The 16,453-nt window shown below is 39.4% G+C and overlaps 1 protein-coding gene across 1 annotated transcript in view; it reads right to left on the bottom strand.

Moving 5' to 3' along the window:
* The window catches only part of TRPM1 (transient receptor potential cation channel subfamily M member 1), a 94,555-nt gene that overhangs the window by 36,466 nt on the left and 41,636 nt on the right, over window positions 1-16,453 (bottom strand). The window contains exons 13-17 of the mRNA XM_049108006.1: window positions 15,642-15,692; window positions 13,273-13,413; window positions 12,343-12,372; window positions 8,456-8,748; window positions 5,490-5,718 (exon numbers count right to left, since the gene is read on the bottom strand). Of these exons, the coding sequence (XP_048963963.1) occupies window positions 5,490-5,718; window positions 8,456-8,748; window positions 12,343-12,372; window positions 13,273-13,413; window positions 15,642-15,692 (744 nt within the window). The remainder of the gene's footprint in view (window positions 1-5,489; window positions 5,719-8,455; window positions 8,749-12,342; window positions 12,373-13,272; window positions 13,414-15,641; window positions 15,693-16,453) is intronic.

Below are 16,453 nucleotides of genomic sequence, written 5' to 3'. Positions count from 1 at the left end.
TGTCATTTACACTTTTAAATAGTCTTGTTTTAATTTTTGAACTATGTGCATATTACCTACTTTAAAAAGTTAGGTTAAAAAGAACAAACAAAAAAGAATGATCCAAATAATTATTGCTTTAAAATAAGTATATTTTTATGCTGTAAGTGTAGAAATGCTTTGAAGGAAATTTGGTGCTTAAAAATATTTCTACCTCTTGGCATACATAATATTTAAGAGAAGCATTAGGTGAAAAAAGGAAAGTGTTTGCAACTTAATCAACTTTCTTGGGTCTCTTTTCTGAATTTTATTTACTCATATTTTATTTTATGATTTGTGATTTATTCATATTTTAAAAATCAAAGTGGGAGCACCTGGGTGGCTCAGTGGTTGAGCGTCTCCCTTCGGCTCAGGTTGTGATCTTGGGGTCCTAGGATCAAGTCCTGCATTGGGCTCTTCGTGGGGAGCCTGCTTCTCCATCTGCCTATGTCTCTGCCTCTTTCTGTGTCTCTCATGAATAAACAAAATATTTAAAAAGTCAGAGTAATATGGATACGTGGTTGAACATCTGAATGGGCTGGATGGACTCCTAGTAAAAAGAGGAGGACCTCTGCTCATTTCTCTGCTTCTCCAATCCTGTTCCCCAAGGCAAACTCTTGTAAATATTTTTTATCATAAAATAAAATGCAGATACAAAACACACCACACACACAAAGGCAAAGATTAATGAGTCATTATAAAGTGAGCATCCTCATATTCCTTGCAAATTATAAAATTGGTTCGTGTCAGCCACTGTAGAAGCCCTTTCACGTACCCTGCCCTATCACAAATCCATCTCCAAAAGGATCCTCCATCCTCACTTTAAAGGAACAAAGTTCTTTCTGTTCTTTTATAGCTTTATCTCCTGACTGTGCATCCCTAGATGTGGGTTATCCAGTTTGGGGGCTACAAGCCACATGTTGCTATGGAGCACTAGAAATGTGGCTGGTCTAAATGGGGATGTGCACTTGTAAGTGCAAAGTACCCAACAGATTTCAAAGACTTAGTACAAAAACAGAATATTAACTATCTCATTAATGATTTTTTCAATTGATATGTCAAAACGATAATATTTTGTATTTGCATGTACTGATTTAAATAAATATTAAAAATAATTTCAACTGTTTCTTTTTACAATATACTTTCATTTTTTAATTTATTATATTTTTAATTTTTAAAAAAGATTTATTTATTTATTCATGAGAGACACAGAAAGAGAGAGGTAGAGACACAGGCAGAGGGAGAAGCAGGCTCCTCCACGGAGCCCGATGGGGGATTCAATCCCAGATCCTGGGATCATACCCTGAGCCGAAGGCAGACACTGAACCACTGAGCCACCCAAGTGTCCCTATTATATTTTTAATTTTAATTATGGTATAGTTAACATATACTGTTACTATTTTCAGGTGTATGATATAGTGACTCAACACTTCCTTACATTCCTCAGTGCTCATCATGATAAGTATACTCTCTAATTACAATGTATTTTAACAAAGCTTTTTATAACCATTAAAGGTTTTACTTTTTGTAACTAGAAAGTTTAAAATGACAGGTGGCTTGCATTTTATTTCTATTGGAAAGTGCTGTGGCAGGCACTATGATTTAATCTTGCCCTTTAAAATTCTGGTATTTTTAAAAAAGATTTTATTTATTTATTCATGAGAGACACACACAGAGAGGCAGAGACACCAGCAAAGGGAGAAGCAGGCTCCATGTGGGGAGCCCCATGTGGAACTCATTCCTGAGCCAAAGGCAGAGCTCAACCACTAAGCCACCCAGGTGCCCCCAAATTCTGGTATGTTTTTATTTTTATTTTTTTTTCTGGTATGTTTTTAAATTGTTTTTTGGTATGCATGTTTTCCGGATGGTTATCTGAAGAGCTCGAGGATTTGGACCTGTAGAGTTGATTATGGAGTGGATTTGGGGGATTACATGACTTTTATACTATTCAAGGTGTTCCTTTGTCCACTTGGTGGCTGGATGCAGAGTCCTGACCAGACCCAGGTTCAAGCTCCTTGCTGAGACTGTAGACAGTATGTTCCTTCATCAGGAAGGGCTTGGTGATGTTTGCAGCCACTGATGCTCATTAGATTTGTTAACTCACTGGGTGTTGAGAGTTGGTGATGTTCTAACTCATTTATTTTTCATCTCTTAGTTGGAATAAATCTATGAACACTCTCACATTTCCCTTCATCTTCTCAGTGGTTACTCATGGTTGAGTTCCTGTAGAAAATGCAGGATGAATGCTTGATTCTTATTTAACTATCTTTCAGCTAATGAATTGGTTTCTTATTATCCACTGAAGATATTAAAATATCATTATAAACTCATGGATTTAAACATGTATAATGTATTTCCATCTATTGCTGTTACTAATATTACTAAAAGTCAAATTGTCCCATCTTTGGCCAGTGGAAACTTCTGGTCTTCCGGTTCTTACCCTACTGGTCTTTGATAGCTTCTTTGCCTTCTGGTGTGTCAAGATGTTCTAGGCTTATCTTGTACATTTCTTGCTGGATCTGGAAAGGACCACATCACTAAGAAATTCTGGCTCCAGTTAGTGGGAAATGATATTGGAGATGTTTATGGCTTTTAGGTAGGTCATTGTATCTAGGCTTTTCATGGGTCAGAGAAGGAATGAGTTCATATTGATGCTTCCAATAAGTGCTACAGGGTTTCTACTCTGACCTTTCTAGACTATAGCTGTGTTTCCTTTTGTTTCACACTGAGTCCTAGTTCTCAAGGACTGATCTGATTATAGAATTAAAATATCCCTTGTTACTCAGTTGCTTTAACTTTATAGTTTCAGAATAACACTATTAATACTACTACTATCAATCATGATTGCTGGAAACATTTCCTTTTTTTTTTTTTTTTTTTTTTTTTGCATAGGTGCTCTGATTCTCTCTTCCCTTTTAAAATGGTTATATTATATCTATATTATTAGAACACATAGCTATTACATACTATGGTCTCTCCGTCTTAACCCTTCCCTAGTTTCAGCACTGTAAGTAAATATCTGAGGCTTTTCATTAGTCCTTATACTGATGTCTCTCTGGTTATTTTGGTTCTTGGAAGGTCATTCTCTAATAGTCTTCAGAAAGGGCTCCTAGGAACAATATTTCCTGGGGTTCTTGCCTGTTGGTAAGAACTTTTGTGTACCCTTTATATTTAACAATCACTTTTGTTGGATATAAAATCCTGACTTGTCATTTTCCTTCTGGGAGTATCTTTATATGACACACCCTATTTTTTTTTTTTTCCTGACACAAATGATTGCTGTTGAAAGTCTGATGGTAATTTTCTTTCCCTTATAAGTCACTTTTGTTGCTGTTGTATCTTGCCTGGATGTACAGAGAGCTTTTTGTTTTTCACTAAAATCCAGTAATTTAAAAATATGTGTTAAAAAAAATATGTGTTGATGTTGGTTGTTCCAGTTTGATATACTCAGATTTTGAATGTGTTTTTTAAATATATAATTTCAAATCATTTATCTTCAAGAAAAATCTTTGAATTATATTTTGACATAGTAACTTAGAACTATTTCTGATTTTGTTTTTTTATTTTATTTTTTTTTAATTTTTATTTATTTATGATAGTCACAGAGAGAGAAAGAGAGAGAGGCAGAGACATAGGCAGAGGGAGAAGCAGGCTCCATGCAAGGGGCCTGATGTGGGACTTGATCCCAGGAGGCTGGGATCATACCCTGAGCTGAAGGCAGATGCTCAACCACTGAGCCACCCAGGCATCCTACTATTTCTGATTTTAGTTCTTAATGATAACTTCACATTTTGAACAACCTGAGTGATATCTTATACTGCTATTTCTTTGTTAATGTAAGTATGACCTATTGACATCCTATGATTTTAGACAAGATTTGACCTTTTCATCCTATTCCTCTGTTCCACCTTTAATAGCAACATGAATATTTTCAGTTCCCAAAAAGTTGCCTTTGTAACTTTACATCATAAGCTGAAATCTTTATCTTTTGTGTCAACAACATTTGATAGTCTCAATTTCCCACTTTATAATATGGGATATTATCCTTCTTACTGCCCTCCCTTCTGCCTTTCACCACCCAATTTTTCCCTGCTGTGCCTTTGCTTTTGAGTTTTCATACTTGGTGGCATTTGAATTGTTTAGGAATTCTATTTGAGTCTTCAGTGCTTTGTCTATGGGCCTACTCTAAAAGCTGAAAACCAAGAACAAGCATTTCCACTTTTATTAATATATAAATATTGTGTATTGCATGGCTATATAGCAATTTTAATACAGAATTCTGGCAGCACTAAAGGATCATGTTCTTGGAATCAGAGGTCAAATGGTCTTTTTTACACTCTATCAGCCATTCAGAATCATTCCAAATTTTAATTTTAATCATAACTGAAACTTAACTATTGGTGTATATATTTTTTTTCCTGAGATTGGATTCCCCTTGTACATTCTCTTGAAGGATTTTCTTATTAGGAAATTGTTCTTGTTTTCTTCCTTAACCTATATCTCTGATACTTGTAGCTTCTTAGTACCTCCATTTTTGGAGTCATTTCTGTTCTTCTTGAGCACTTTCTTCTTGGATCTCAATGACTCCTTATACCCATTTAATCTGACTGACTTAATCGTGCTGCTCATTTTTCATACAGGAATAAAGCATAACCTTCATACTTTTTAAGACATGGATTGCCTTCTATTTGACAGAACCACACTACACAGTATAACATACAATGTCTTTTCTTTATACTCATGGCTATCTCATGAGATTGGCATAATATTGCCATTAGGGACTGGGTTATCTAAAGATAACCTAATAGTTGGGGCACTTGGGTGGCTCAGTTGGTTAGATGTCCAACTCTTGATCTCAGCTCAGATCTTGCTCTCAGCGTTGTGAGTTCAAGCCCTGCACTGGGATCCGCGCTGGGTGTGGAGCCAACTTAAAAGAAAAAAAAAAAAAGGTAACCTAGTCATTAATAGTAAACAGCAGAGCTAGGATTTGATCAAAATACACTTTTCTACCCACTACATCCTTTGCAAACCCTTTCATAATTTTATATTCTCTTAGAAACCCTATGTAGTGAAAACATTGCCAATTAAAATAACATCACATAACTTTAGAGTTGTAAGGGGATCTGTAGAAACAGAGTTCAGATGCCTGCTTCAATGGCAGGTAGATGGCCTGTCCAGGGGTTTGAGGTTAGTTAAGGTGGACTCCAAGCTCTGTAAGCCAGGGATTGTGGTTAGTTTGGGCATTAGACCACTTGGGTTCAGATCCTGGACCCATGCTTTACCACGCTTTACTAGGTAAGTTACTTAATATTGAAATGTCAGGTTTTCATCTCAAAGACAAACATCTGCCTGGTGGGGTTGTTCTGAGGAATAAATGAAATAATCCCCAGGAAGTGCCCAGCTAAGCAGGGTGCAGCGTTAAGAGCTCACAGGTGTCACTTGTTACTGATATAACCACAAGTCATACGTACTTTTAGGCCGGGGTTTTTCCTCATTCTCAGCCTTCCCATCCACATGTCAGTCAGCAGCATCTGGCTGCAGGTGTGAGCGATGAAGTCCCGGTGCTTGGCGGCCACCGCCAGCTTGAGGCATGTGGAGTTGCTCCAATTCTTCAGCTCATAAGTCAGCAGTTTCATGGCAATCTGCTCATCATGCTTATAGGACTGATCTAACAACTCCACGGCAAGCTGGCCAAAGTCTCTGGAGGGAAAGATATGAGATCAGAACTGAAGCTGCAATGTCACATGCTCTTTGTTAGAGAGACATGTTGACAGGGACATCATGGAGCCACAGGACAGAGAATGCTTGATTTCCAATCCTCTGCAGTCAGGAGGCTCATGGGGTATGTTGCCAGAGCGGAATAGCTTGGGACCAGAACTCTGTGCTTGGTCATATTGGGCTACTGACTGTTCTTGCTGCAAATGGAGCTTTTTTTTAATTTTAAAAACTAAAAAAAGATTTTATTTATTTATTCATGAGAGACACACACACACAGAGGCAGAGACATAGGCAGAGGGAGAAGCAGGCTCCGCATAGGGAGCCTGATGCGGAACTTGATCCCTGGACCCTGGGATCATGACCTGAGCCAAAGACAGACACTCAACCACTGACCCACCCAAGTGCCCCTCAGATGGAGTTCGTATTGGACTGCCCCTCAGGCCCCAGGGACATCTGCCCCTCAGGCCCCAGGGACACAAAGATGAGAAGACAATTTCTTTCCCTTGAGTATTCATGGAACAGGGATACAGACAGAAAGGACAGCAAAGCCTCTGTGGCAATGGAAGTCAGAATAGTAACTACCCTTTGTGGAGGGTACAGATGGACATTGAAAGGGGACACCAGGAAGGCTGGCAGGTCTGAGTAAGTTCCTGTTTCTTGATCTAGGTGCTAGTCATATACTGGTATGTGAACACATACATTTGTATGTATGCCTTCTCAGCATGTGTGCAATATTTCAATGACATGCTGGTTACAAGAGAATTCAACACTGTCAATGCTATGAAAGAGACAGGTTCTAGCTGTCATGGGGCATAGAGCAGTGAAGTTCTAGTCAATGGAGGTGGAGGATGGGAAAGTAATGTGAGCCAAGTTGGAGGAGGAGAGGATGACATAAGTTGAATTGTAGACATAATATTTTTAAAAAATATTTTAAAAAATATTTACTTGAGAGAGATTAAGTCAGAGAGAGAGAGAGAGAGAGAGAAAGAACACAGAGGAAGAAGCCGACTTCCTGCTGAGCAGAGAGCCCAGTGCAGGGCTTGATCCCAGGACCCTGAGATGGTGACCTGAACTGAAGGCAGACATTTAATCAACTGAGGCACCCAGTTGCCCCTGTAAACATAAAATTTATTCCATTTTCTACATGACCCTCATTCAAATATTCAATAACAGTCATAAACATGCTCTGTTCCTTCAACATTTTCATGGAATGTGGTTAAGATAAAGTCCCATGGTGATCACCCTTCATGTTTTTGTTTCATTTTTTGTAAAGTTTTAGTCCAATGATGAGCTGAAGGATATAGAAGGGAGGAATGGCATTCTCTGTTCTCTCAAGAGCAATGCTTTCAGGCCTCAGGTTCTATAGGCTGTGCGGTGACGTAGCACCATGATAATCTTCCAAGAAGCAGAAGGATATTGCTGAGCAACCCACTGAATTAGGAGAATACTTCCTTATTTTTTAGATAGCCTCGAATTCCTGATGTTTAGAAATCAGCTAGTGACTTTGGAAATCATTGAGTCCAAAATAAGAGCAGTGTGTCTCAGAAAACAAAGATGTTAGATGTTGGCAGAGTTGATTGTACAGGCCTCAAGTTTATGGGCGTATAAAGTTGTATTGGGACTTCTGGGTTTGAGTTCTGCATGTAAGGGGCTTGGAAGTGACCACTTGTCCTAACAATAAGTGAAAGGTTGGACAAACTGAAAAATTGATAAATCTTCTAAATTCATCAGAGAATTGAGGTCACAGGGCCAACTTCTCCCAAAATTGCAGAGACAGACAGGTGGATACAGAGACTCATGACTTACTAGAGCACAAACCTCTAGAACCAGAGCAGAGGGGGTAGTAAAACCCAAACTATAATTGATAAATTGTTGGAGGCTCTGTGAGCACACATCTGAGACTTAATAACTCCAGGGGCGCCCAGTCTTAGGGAAGTGTGCTCACACTTTTGTGAGCTTTACCACCAAGAGCTCCACAAGTTCCCATGAGAGTTCCCAAGTTCTCATCTCTCCCAAGATGAGAGAAAAATCTCCTTATGTGTCAACACAAGGAGGAGAAAAGGAAGCATCCTGAAATATGTCAGAGTACTCTGATCTTCTTAACAAGACTTGCCCAAAGGAGAAACTAGTTAGCCACAGTTTAACTTGGGAGTTATCAGAGCCTAACTGGCCCCTCTAGCTGTCCTGTCCCAGCTAAACGGGAGGAAAATGGAGGAGCACTTGGGAAATTCATGTTCAGGGACACATTTATGAGAGTTGTTCTCTTTTGTGTATTTCTGTATGGAAATCCATTTTACTGTCTTTGCATTAGAATTATGTTTCAATAGCTCAATGAGAGGGCAATAAAAACAATGACAGTATAGAAATACCTCAGAGAGACAGGAGAAAAAATATTGACATAATGGACAAAGTGATTTATGAACAAGCTTTAAACATAATTGTACTGGGAAGCCTGGGTGGCTCAGGTCATGATCCTTGGGTCCTGGGATAGAGTCCTGCATTGGGCTCTCTGTGAGGAACCTGCTTCTCCCTCTGCCTTCTGTCTCTGCCTCTCTCTCTCTCTCTTGTGAATAAATAAATAACTCTTTAAAAAAAAGATTATTTAAAAAATAAACATAATTGTACTTAAGTGAGAAATACATTTGCCACCCTCCCCCAAAAGGGCAAGTACTCAGGACAGTAATTTCTCCTGGTTCTTAAGTTCCCTTGAGACACTAACTTTGAGTTGTTGTCCAAATCCTGGGAGATATCATCCACCAGCTCACTCTCGGAGGATTCATGGGCCATGGACTTGTAGAGCTTACAGGCCACCAGTGCTTTGGCCATGCTCTCCTCTCCTCGCTGCCAGAGGAAGACTGCCATTTTCTGGCGCTTCATCAGCACAGCCCACACCATCAGCTCATGGAAGGGATACTGGAACCGACTCACAGCAGGGTCATCTACATCAATGTCAATCTCTTCCTCCTTTTTCTTCTTTTTCTTCTTCTTCCCTTTGGCTGGAGGCTCATCATCCTGAGGGGAGGCAAACACATTTTTCATGGTTCTGCTATAAGTGCACAACAAAGGATTTCATGACTACCAAAAAAAAAAAAGGAAAACCCTTCGTCAGCAGTAATAAAGAGATTTTGTAAATATATCTGCAGTTCTCACTCAGTATATTGATTCTTGTGAATAGAAGCACATGTTTATTATAATAAGTAAACCATCTAAACCCAAATTGACAGAAATAGCATACTACTGTTTGATGAGTTTATACTCCTGGGTTGGCAGGTTTTTTTTTCACAAGCCTTTAAAAACTGAGGGAATACAAATAACAAGTATACATGGGGATGTGGAGGAAAAGGCACCCTCATACACTGTTGGTGGAAATGCAAGCTGGTGCAGTCACTGTGGAAAACCATATGGAGGTTCCTCAAAATATTAAAAATAGAACTACCCTATGATCCAGTAATTCCACTGCTGACCATTTACTCAAAGAAAACAAAAACACTAATTTGAAAAGATACATATACCCCTATGTTTATTGCAGTATTATTTACAATAGCTAAGATGTGAAAGCAACACGTGTCCATCGACAGATGAATGAATGAAGATGTGGTATTTATACACAATGGAATATTACTCAGCCGTAAGAAAGAATAAGATCTTGTCATTTGCAACAACATGGATGGATGTAGAGGATATTATGATAAGTAAAATAAGTTAGAAAGAGAAAGATACTACATGATTTTCACTTATGTGTGGAATCTAGAAAACGAAACAAATAAATAAGCTGACAAGCAAAAATCCCAGACTTATGTACAGAGAAAAAACTGGTGGCTGCCAGAGGGGAGGGTATGTAGGGATGGGTGAAATAAGTGAAGGGGATTCAGAGGTACAGACTTCTAGTTATAAAATAAACAAGTCTTAGAGATGAAAACTACAGCATAGGGAATATAGGCAATAATGTTGTAATAACGCTGTATGGTGACTGATGGTGATGACACTTGTCAGGGTGAGCATTGAGTAATGTATAGAATTGTTGAATCAGCCGTACACCCGAAACTAATATAACGCTGTATGTCAACTATACTTCAGTAATAAATATTTTAAAACCCTTGGAAGCCTGGGTGGCTCAGTGGTTGAGTGTCTGCCTTTGGCTCAGGGAATGATCCTGGGGTCCTGGGATTGAGTCCTGCATTGGGCTTCTCGCAGGGAGCCTGCTTCTTTGTCTGCCTATGTCTCTGCCTCTCCCTATGTCTCTCATGAATAAATAAATAAAATAAAACCCTGAGGACATGCTGCAAAACTGAAACAAAGAATACACTAAAATACAAACAGCACCATGGGAGAGGCAGGTAAAGTTTATTTCCTCAGGGAAGTCTCCCAATATCAACACTCATTTGCCAGATATATGTGAACCAGAGATTAATAGGAAAATGTAGAAGGGGATAGAGAAAAATCTTGTAGGTTTCCTTATCAGTGTTTAAATGGAACAAACATTCCTTTTTAAATGAGCTTTGTCCTTTCATGAGTGTGGTACAGAGGAAAAGCCAAAATTTCCATTTCTTAAAGGGATGATGAGCGATGGTTCTGAAAATAGAACAGCATCTGAAAGAAAGGTGGGTCATGACTGCAAGGATTGGGAGTGCAACATGGGAGCAAATTGAAAAATATGTGGGGCTCAGATTATTGCAGGCTAAGACTTCAATACTCAGTGGAATAATAGACATGGATATTTATTCTTTTGCAAACAGCTTTCCCATCAATTATCTATACTTATTCTTCAATGACTCAGAGATTGTGAATTTCTTCCATTCCCTCAGATGAGGAAGTTGTGGCCCAAAGTCTGGACAACATGTGCACATTCACACAGCTGGAGTGGCTGGGCAGGGGGTGGGGCTCTCTAATTCCTATCATGCATTATTCATGACTGACTTAATTGTTATAATCTCTTAGTGAGTCGTTGTAATATTTTTATTGAAACTGCCATACCTTGCCCTGGATTTAAGTGTTTTTATTCTATTTTTCTAATTTGTCACAGTAAAATTACAGTTATAGTAATTTAGGGAAGATTGTTCTATATAGGTTAAAAATTGCCATATAGAAATTTTAAAATAAACATAGCTTTATTTTCAAGAACATACCAAATTAGCCCAGTGTCAGGCTCCATGTTGAATGTGGAATCTGCTTAAGACTCTCTCCTTCCCTTGCCCTTCCCCCACCTTTAAATATATATGTATATATTTAAAAAATATATACCAAAGTAAATATAAATCTACAAATAGTTATGAAATGTTATGAAACAGAAGCCCTTTAAGCCTACCTTTCTATAATATATAATATTATCAAAATATTAATTCATGTAAATTATCTTAAAGTAGTTTTAAGATTGCTAGAGAGAGGATATAATAAGGAGGAGTTAATTTTCCGAAACCACTATCAACAAGAAAAAGAGAAACAACCCAATAAAATAACAAAAGATACGAACTGGATGTATAAAGAGAAATGGACACATCCACAATCACAGTAAGAGTCCCTGAATGCACCTCACTTAGAAATGAACTTGAAAAAATTCCTAAATATAGAAACAAATTAAATTACATAATTACCAAGTTTGATCTGACAGCTAAATGTAAGAAATATTCCCAACAAACCAAGAATACATGTTTATTTCTAGCATACATGGATCTTACCAAAACTCTACCAGGCATTATACTCCAAGTCCTTTGAGATTTTGTATCTCAAAAGATTCCAGAAATCATGTAGTCTACATATCAAGGAATAAAACAACAACAAAGTCTGCATCTGGAAATACTTAAATGTACTTATGGATTTTAAATACTCTTGGGTTAGGGGCACCTGGGTGGCTCAGTCAGTTAAGTGTCTGCCTTCAGCTCAGGTCATGACCTCAGGGTCCTGGGATTGAGCCCTGCAGGAGCCAGCTGACTCCCTGTTCAGTGGGGAGTCTGCTTCTCCCTCTCCCTCTGCCTCTCCTCCTCTGGTTGTGTTCTCCCTCACACATTAAAAAAAAAAAAAAAAAAAAAAAAAAAAAACCTTCAAATGCTCTTGGATTAGAGAGAAAATTATAAACACTTTAGAAATGAATGGCAATGAAGGTTCTACTTACCTAAATTTGTGAAATATCATGAAAACAATGCTCAGAGAAAAATTTATACCTTTCATGCATTTATTGCAATAAAGGGAAGATTGAAAATGAGTCAGCCTCACTTACAAAAGGAGTCAATAAAACAATACAGTAACTATAGAAACTATATGAAAGGAATGAATAAAAATGAAGCAAGTATTATTAAGAACAAAAACAGGAAAAGGAAAGTTGCTTGATAAAGCAAAAATACCAATCAAATATGTAGGCCAGTTTGGTTAAGAAAAAAAGAAGATATAAATTTTTTTAGAAATCAGAAGGGCGCACAATTAAGATATTGAGGAATTTGAAACAGAATACAATATTAAGGTTTATAACAATGAATTTGAAAGTCTAGATTAAATAAATTGTTTTCTAGGAAAGTCTATATAACAAAAGTTGACTCTAAAACAGAAAGCCTGACTGGACTCATAAAGTGATTATTGGTGAATATAAAATCAATGAAAACATATCTTACTTACTTCCATTCCTAGAAGTTTAAGAGCTTTAGGCTGCATAATAAAAGAGGATAAAAACATCCATTTAATCATATAACTAACGTTAGTGACAGTAACATCAGTAGTACATTAGTAGTGTTGTTAGTAGGGGACATAATCCTAGGTTAAAACGTACTTTATATCATTAACAATTAAGGGCAATACTCAAGGAAAGGAAATGCTTTAATATGGAAACTGCTTCTGGACAGCTAAAGTCAGTTAAGGAGAAAGATGTGCAGACATATATCTGATTTCAGATGGAATCAGAGAGGTTCTCTAACAGAAATGCAGACACAGAACTTATGGAGCTCTATGTGGGGGTCGAGAGGAGGGCTTCATGAAAGATCTGATATTTGAGTTGGGCTTGCAATATGCGTGGAATTTTGATCAGGGGGAAAACATGGCTCATGGCTAGTACAGTAGTACAGTTTGATTCTGGCAGAGGTTTCTGGTGTCCCATGACAGTGTGGAGCAGTTCTCAGGCTGACAGAGGGCCTTGGATGCTGTGATATAATGAGTTTGGCAGTGATTCCTCAGATGGTGGGGAGCACTGGAAGTATTTGAGCAGGGAATGCACAGCCATGTTCCTTGGTTTGGAAGATGAAGGTAGCTACAGCAATAGGATGGATTGGAGAGGGCAGAGACAAGGGAGCCTAGGAGGAAGCCTATTTTGGACAAAGGACAGAGGGCAGATGTAATTGATGGGCTGAGAGTGTAAAGGCTCTGGGTGAAACATGGGCATCTCTAGGGACTGTACAGCCTCACACCTGGATTGCTACTGGAGGAAGGACAGGTGTGCTTGAGGATGGGGTGATGAACTTGGCTTTGAATAGGCTGAGTTATATTGGGAAGGACAGCAAGGGACCACATGTGACTCTAGGAACAATAAAACATCACAAGTTCACTTTGTTCTACCCTCTTAGGTCCAAACAAGTTGTTATAAAGGGTCCGAAAGCTCTTCCGAGTATAATTGCAGCGATACGCCCCGCCCATGAGGTACTCCAGCACAAGCCCTATGTCGATTAGGCTGATGTGGTAATCAGGTGGCAAGTTGCCCTGGAAGAAAAGAAGCCATGTCTCAGGCCCTGCAAGAATGCATCCCAAGTGTGGTCTTCATCACACACCTTGGGCACAAGTAGCCATTCCAGGCCACAACTTGGATGTTGATGTAAGGAACGGATTAAACAATATTCAGTCTATTACCATATGACTGAGATAGATGAGGATTAAGCCATACTTCAGAGAATGGAGTTAAGCTTTCCCAGTGAGAAAAGTTAGAAAGTCATGAGACTGCAGGGTAGAGCTCTGGACTTGTCCGTGGGCTAGTTCAAAATGGCCTGCTGTGTGCACGTGTAGATGTAGAGGAGATAGGGTGCACCTGCTGTGGAACCTCCTTTGTGAGAGCAGATGAGTTCTATTGAGAAGGTGCTTTGATAGCTGCCTGTAGGGGAGAAGCCAGCTTCAGGAGCCTGGAGTCCAGATTTTGTGCTGAAGGAGGAAGTAACCACATTGATGGGAAGGAGGACTCCATAGGAGGCAGTGGGAAGACAGTGCATCCCAGGGCTGGGAATTTCTTAGGGAAAGCTCCACAAGGTGCCCTGTGACTTTCTGAAGGAGAAGTAGAGTGTTGCAACAAAATACAACAGGATATGTTGAGACAAGGTTGGCCAGTCACTCATGTACCTGGACTGTTGACTTAACCAGGAGGCAGAGATGACCAGTTGATTGTAAGGATTTTTTTTTCTTTTTTCTTTTCTATATGTTATGTCTTATTGCTTGTTTAGTTTCACATGGCTGAAATGATGGTGGAAACTTGGGGCCCATTGCACAGAGATTACACATTCCAAATGTCCTCTGTTTTATATTAGAATTGGCCACATTTTGCCAAAATACTTCACGCAGGCATTAAGGAGTTTGTTCAGCCCCTATAGATGATCCTTCACCCTGTCGGGGATTCCATATGCAGAGACAAGGAGAGGTGTCCCTGCCCTCAAGGAGCTCACTCTTTTGGAGAAGGGGGCAAAGCTACAAACAGTGAGTTTGGCCCTGAACTCCTGAGGCATAGCTTACCTGAAGTAGCCAGGAGCAGACAAAGCAGGAACTGTGGGTGACAGAGAGGAAGAACACTGCAGACATGAGCAAGGCATGGCCCACTCTGTGGGCCTCAGAGAGTATGGCATGTGTACCTGGGGTGGGGATGGGATGGGAAAGAGTAGGGATGTTGCTGGACCTGAGTCCAATGGGGTACAAGTGTCTTGGAAGGACTTTGAACTTCATGAGATTTTGGAGGATTTTAAGTCAGGGAGTCCTATGACTGGGATGGTCAGGGGGCATGGGGCTGGAGATGGGAAGAGGATTCTTGAAGCCATTTAGGTGAGAAATGGTTGGGTCTGAATTTGGGTAGGTGTGGCTTTTGAATGTTTGCTCTTCCTAATCTATGGGATCTGGGGAATCAGATTCCTAACGGAGGGAAGCAAGGGCACTGGTCCCTCTTGGCTCTCAGATCCACTGATTCTGTGCTGATCCAGTGCGTATTTGTAGAAGCTGAATTCCTGAATTCTTAGAAGTAGACATTTGTGTAAAGGATGACCAGGCTACCTAGGACTCTGAAAACTCCATTTTCTCATTTGAGTCATTTTCTCTTGCTCAGAATATGAATAGACGTTCCACACTTTGCAAGCCAGAGACTGCATCCTAGAGGAATGAATCACTTCTACATTAATCCAACCTAATCCTTCAGCCTGTGGTGACACGACAGAACAGTGAGTGAACGAGATCCTACAGGAACACGGATGGTAAGTAGTTAGTAGCAGTAGAAGGCACGGGGTGGTGGGGAACATCTATCACTAATGAGGGAGCAGAGAGGACAACTGCTTCAGTTCACAGAACACACACAGTGACATGAGGCATGTTCCTTCTGGGAACTGGCTCAAGTGAAGGAGTGAGCAGTGGATCTTAAAGTAGATGCAGAACATGAGGCTCTACTGACATGGAGGCTCAGGTCAGCGGTAGGATGACACCTCCCTGGCTGTTGCCCCAGGCATTGGTAATGGTGCCATAATCAGTCATTCAACATGAACCTACCATGTGTGGGGATGAATGTGAAATTTAAAAAAGATAATATATATACGTTTTTTTTCAGTTTGAAGTAAACCCTTTTATGGAGAGAGGAATTCATTATTTCTGATGCCTCCAATAATATATTTTAGAAATTTAAAAATTGCTTTATAAAATGTCATATTGAAAGACACCAGTGGGTAAGAAATATAAAATGGCAGACTGACCTTTTTTACATCTCTCACCAGCAAATGAAGTGTGTTTGGTGGACCCAGCCTCTGAAAGAGAAGCATTCAGCCATATTAAATATGTTTTTCTCTTGAACTCTTGGAACTAAATCCTACCCTACTCTATAGAATTAATGACCTGTGAGAGCTGGAATGTAATCCACTATCAGACTGTTTCTTTTGCAAGATAGGACTGATTGTGGTTAAGGAGTACATGTTCAAAAATGCACTAAGTGCTTCCCACTGAATTATTTTAAAGAGCACCTTATGGTATGCAATATTGTGTGAAAAATTCAGCAAGGACCAAACAACTGTTGATGACAATTTTCATTATGTGAAATTTTATAATGGGAACAGGGAATGTACATTCTCAAAATCCACATTATAATAATACATGCCAAGAGGATTTTGCACGTATATTTGCATTCTCAGATAGTGGAGTTCTTTGGAGTGAAAGCGTAGTTCATTTTTCTCTGAAGCTGCTTTAAGTGCTGCTTTTTAAGTGGATGTCCCAAGAAACTGCTCACCCTGGTAACTTTTCACTCTGTTAATGACTTAGGAAGCTAGATTCTCTCTTTGTATAAACTAGTGTTCATATACCACACCCGAGTTCTTTCTGCAGCTGTCTGGTGAGGCATGGCAGTAGTTTGGTAAGAACGTGAACATAAGCAGTGGCCAGCATGGGTGAGAACAGCCACCTGCCATTAAATGATAGGCCTCCCAACTGAAACCAGTGTTCCAGGGATTCTGCGCTCATCTTTGGGCATTTATAAAAATATACGCTGGTGATAAATATAATCAGATGGCTAGCT

Source organism: Canis lupus, chromosome 3 (genome assembly GCF_003254725.2).
Source record: "Canis lupus dingo isolate Sandy chromosome 3, ASM325472v2, whole genome shotgun sequence".
Lineage (NCBI taxonomy): Eukaryota > Metazoa > Chordata > Mammalia > Carnivora > Canidae > Canis > Canis lupus.
The sequence above is the reverse complement of the archived record's forward strand: the minus strand, read 5'-3'. Positions and strand labels throughout refer to the sequence as shown.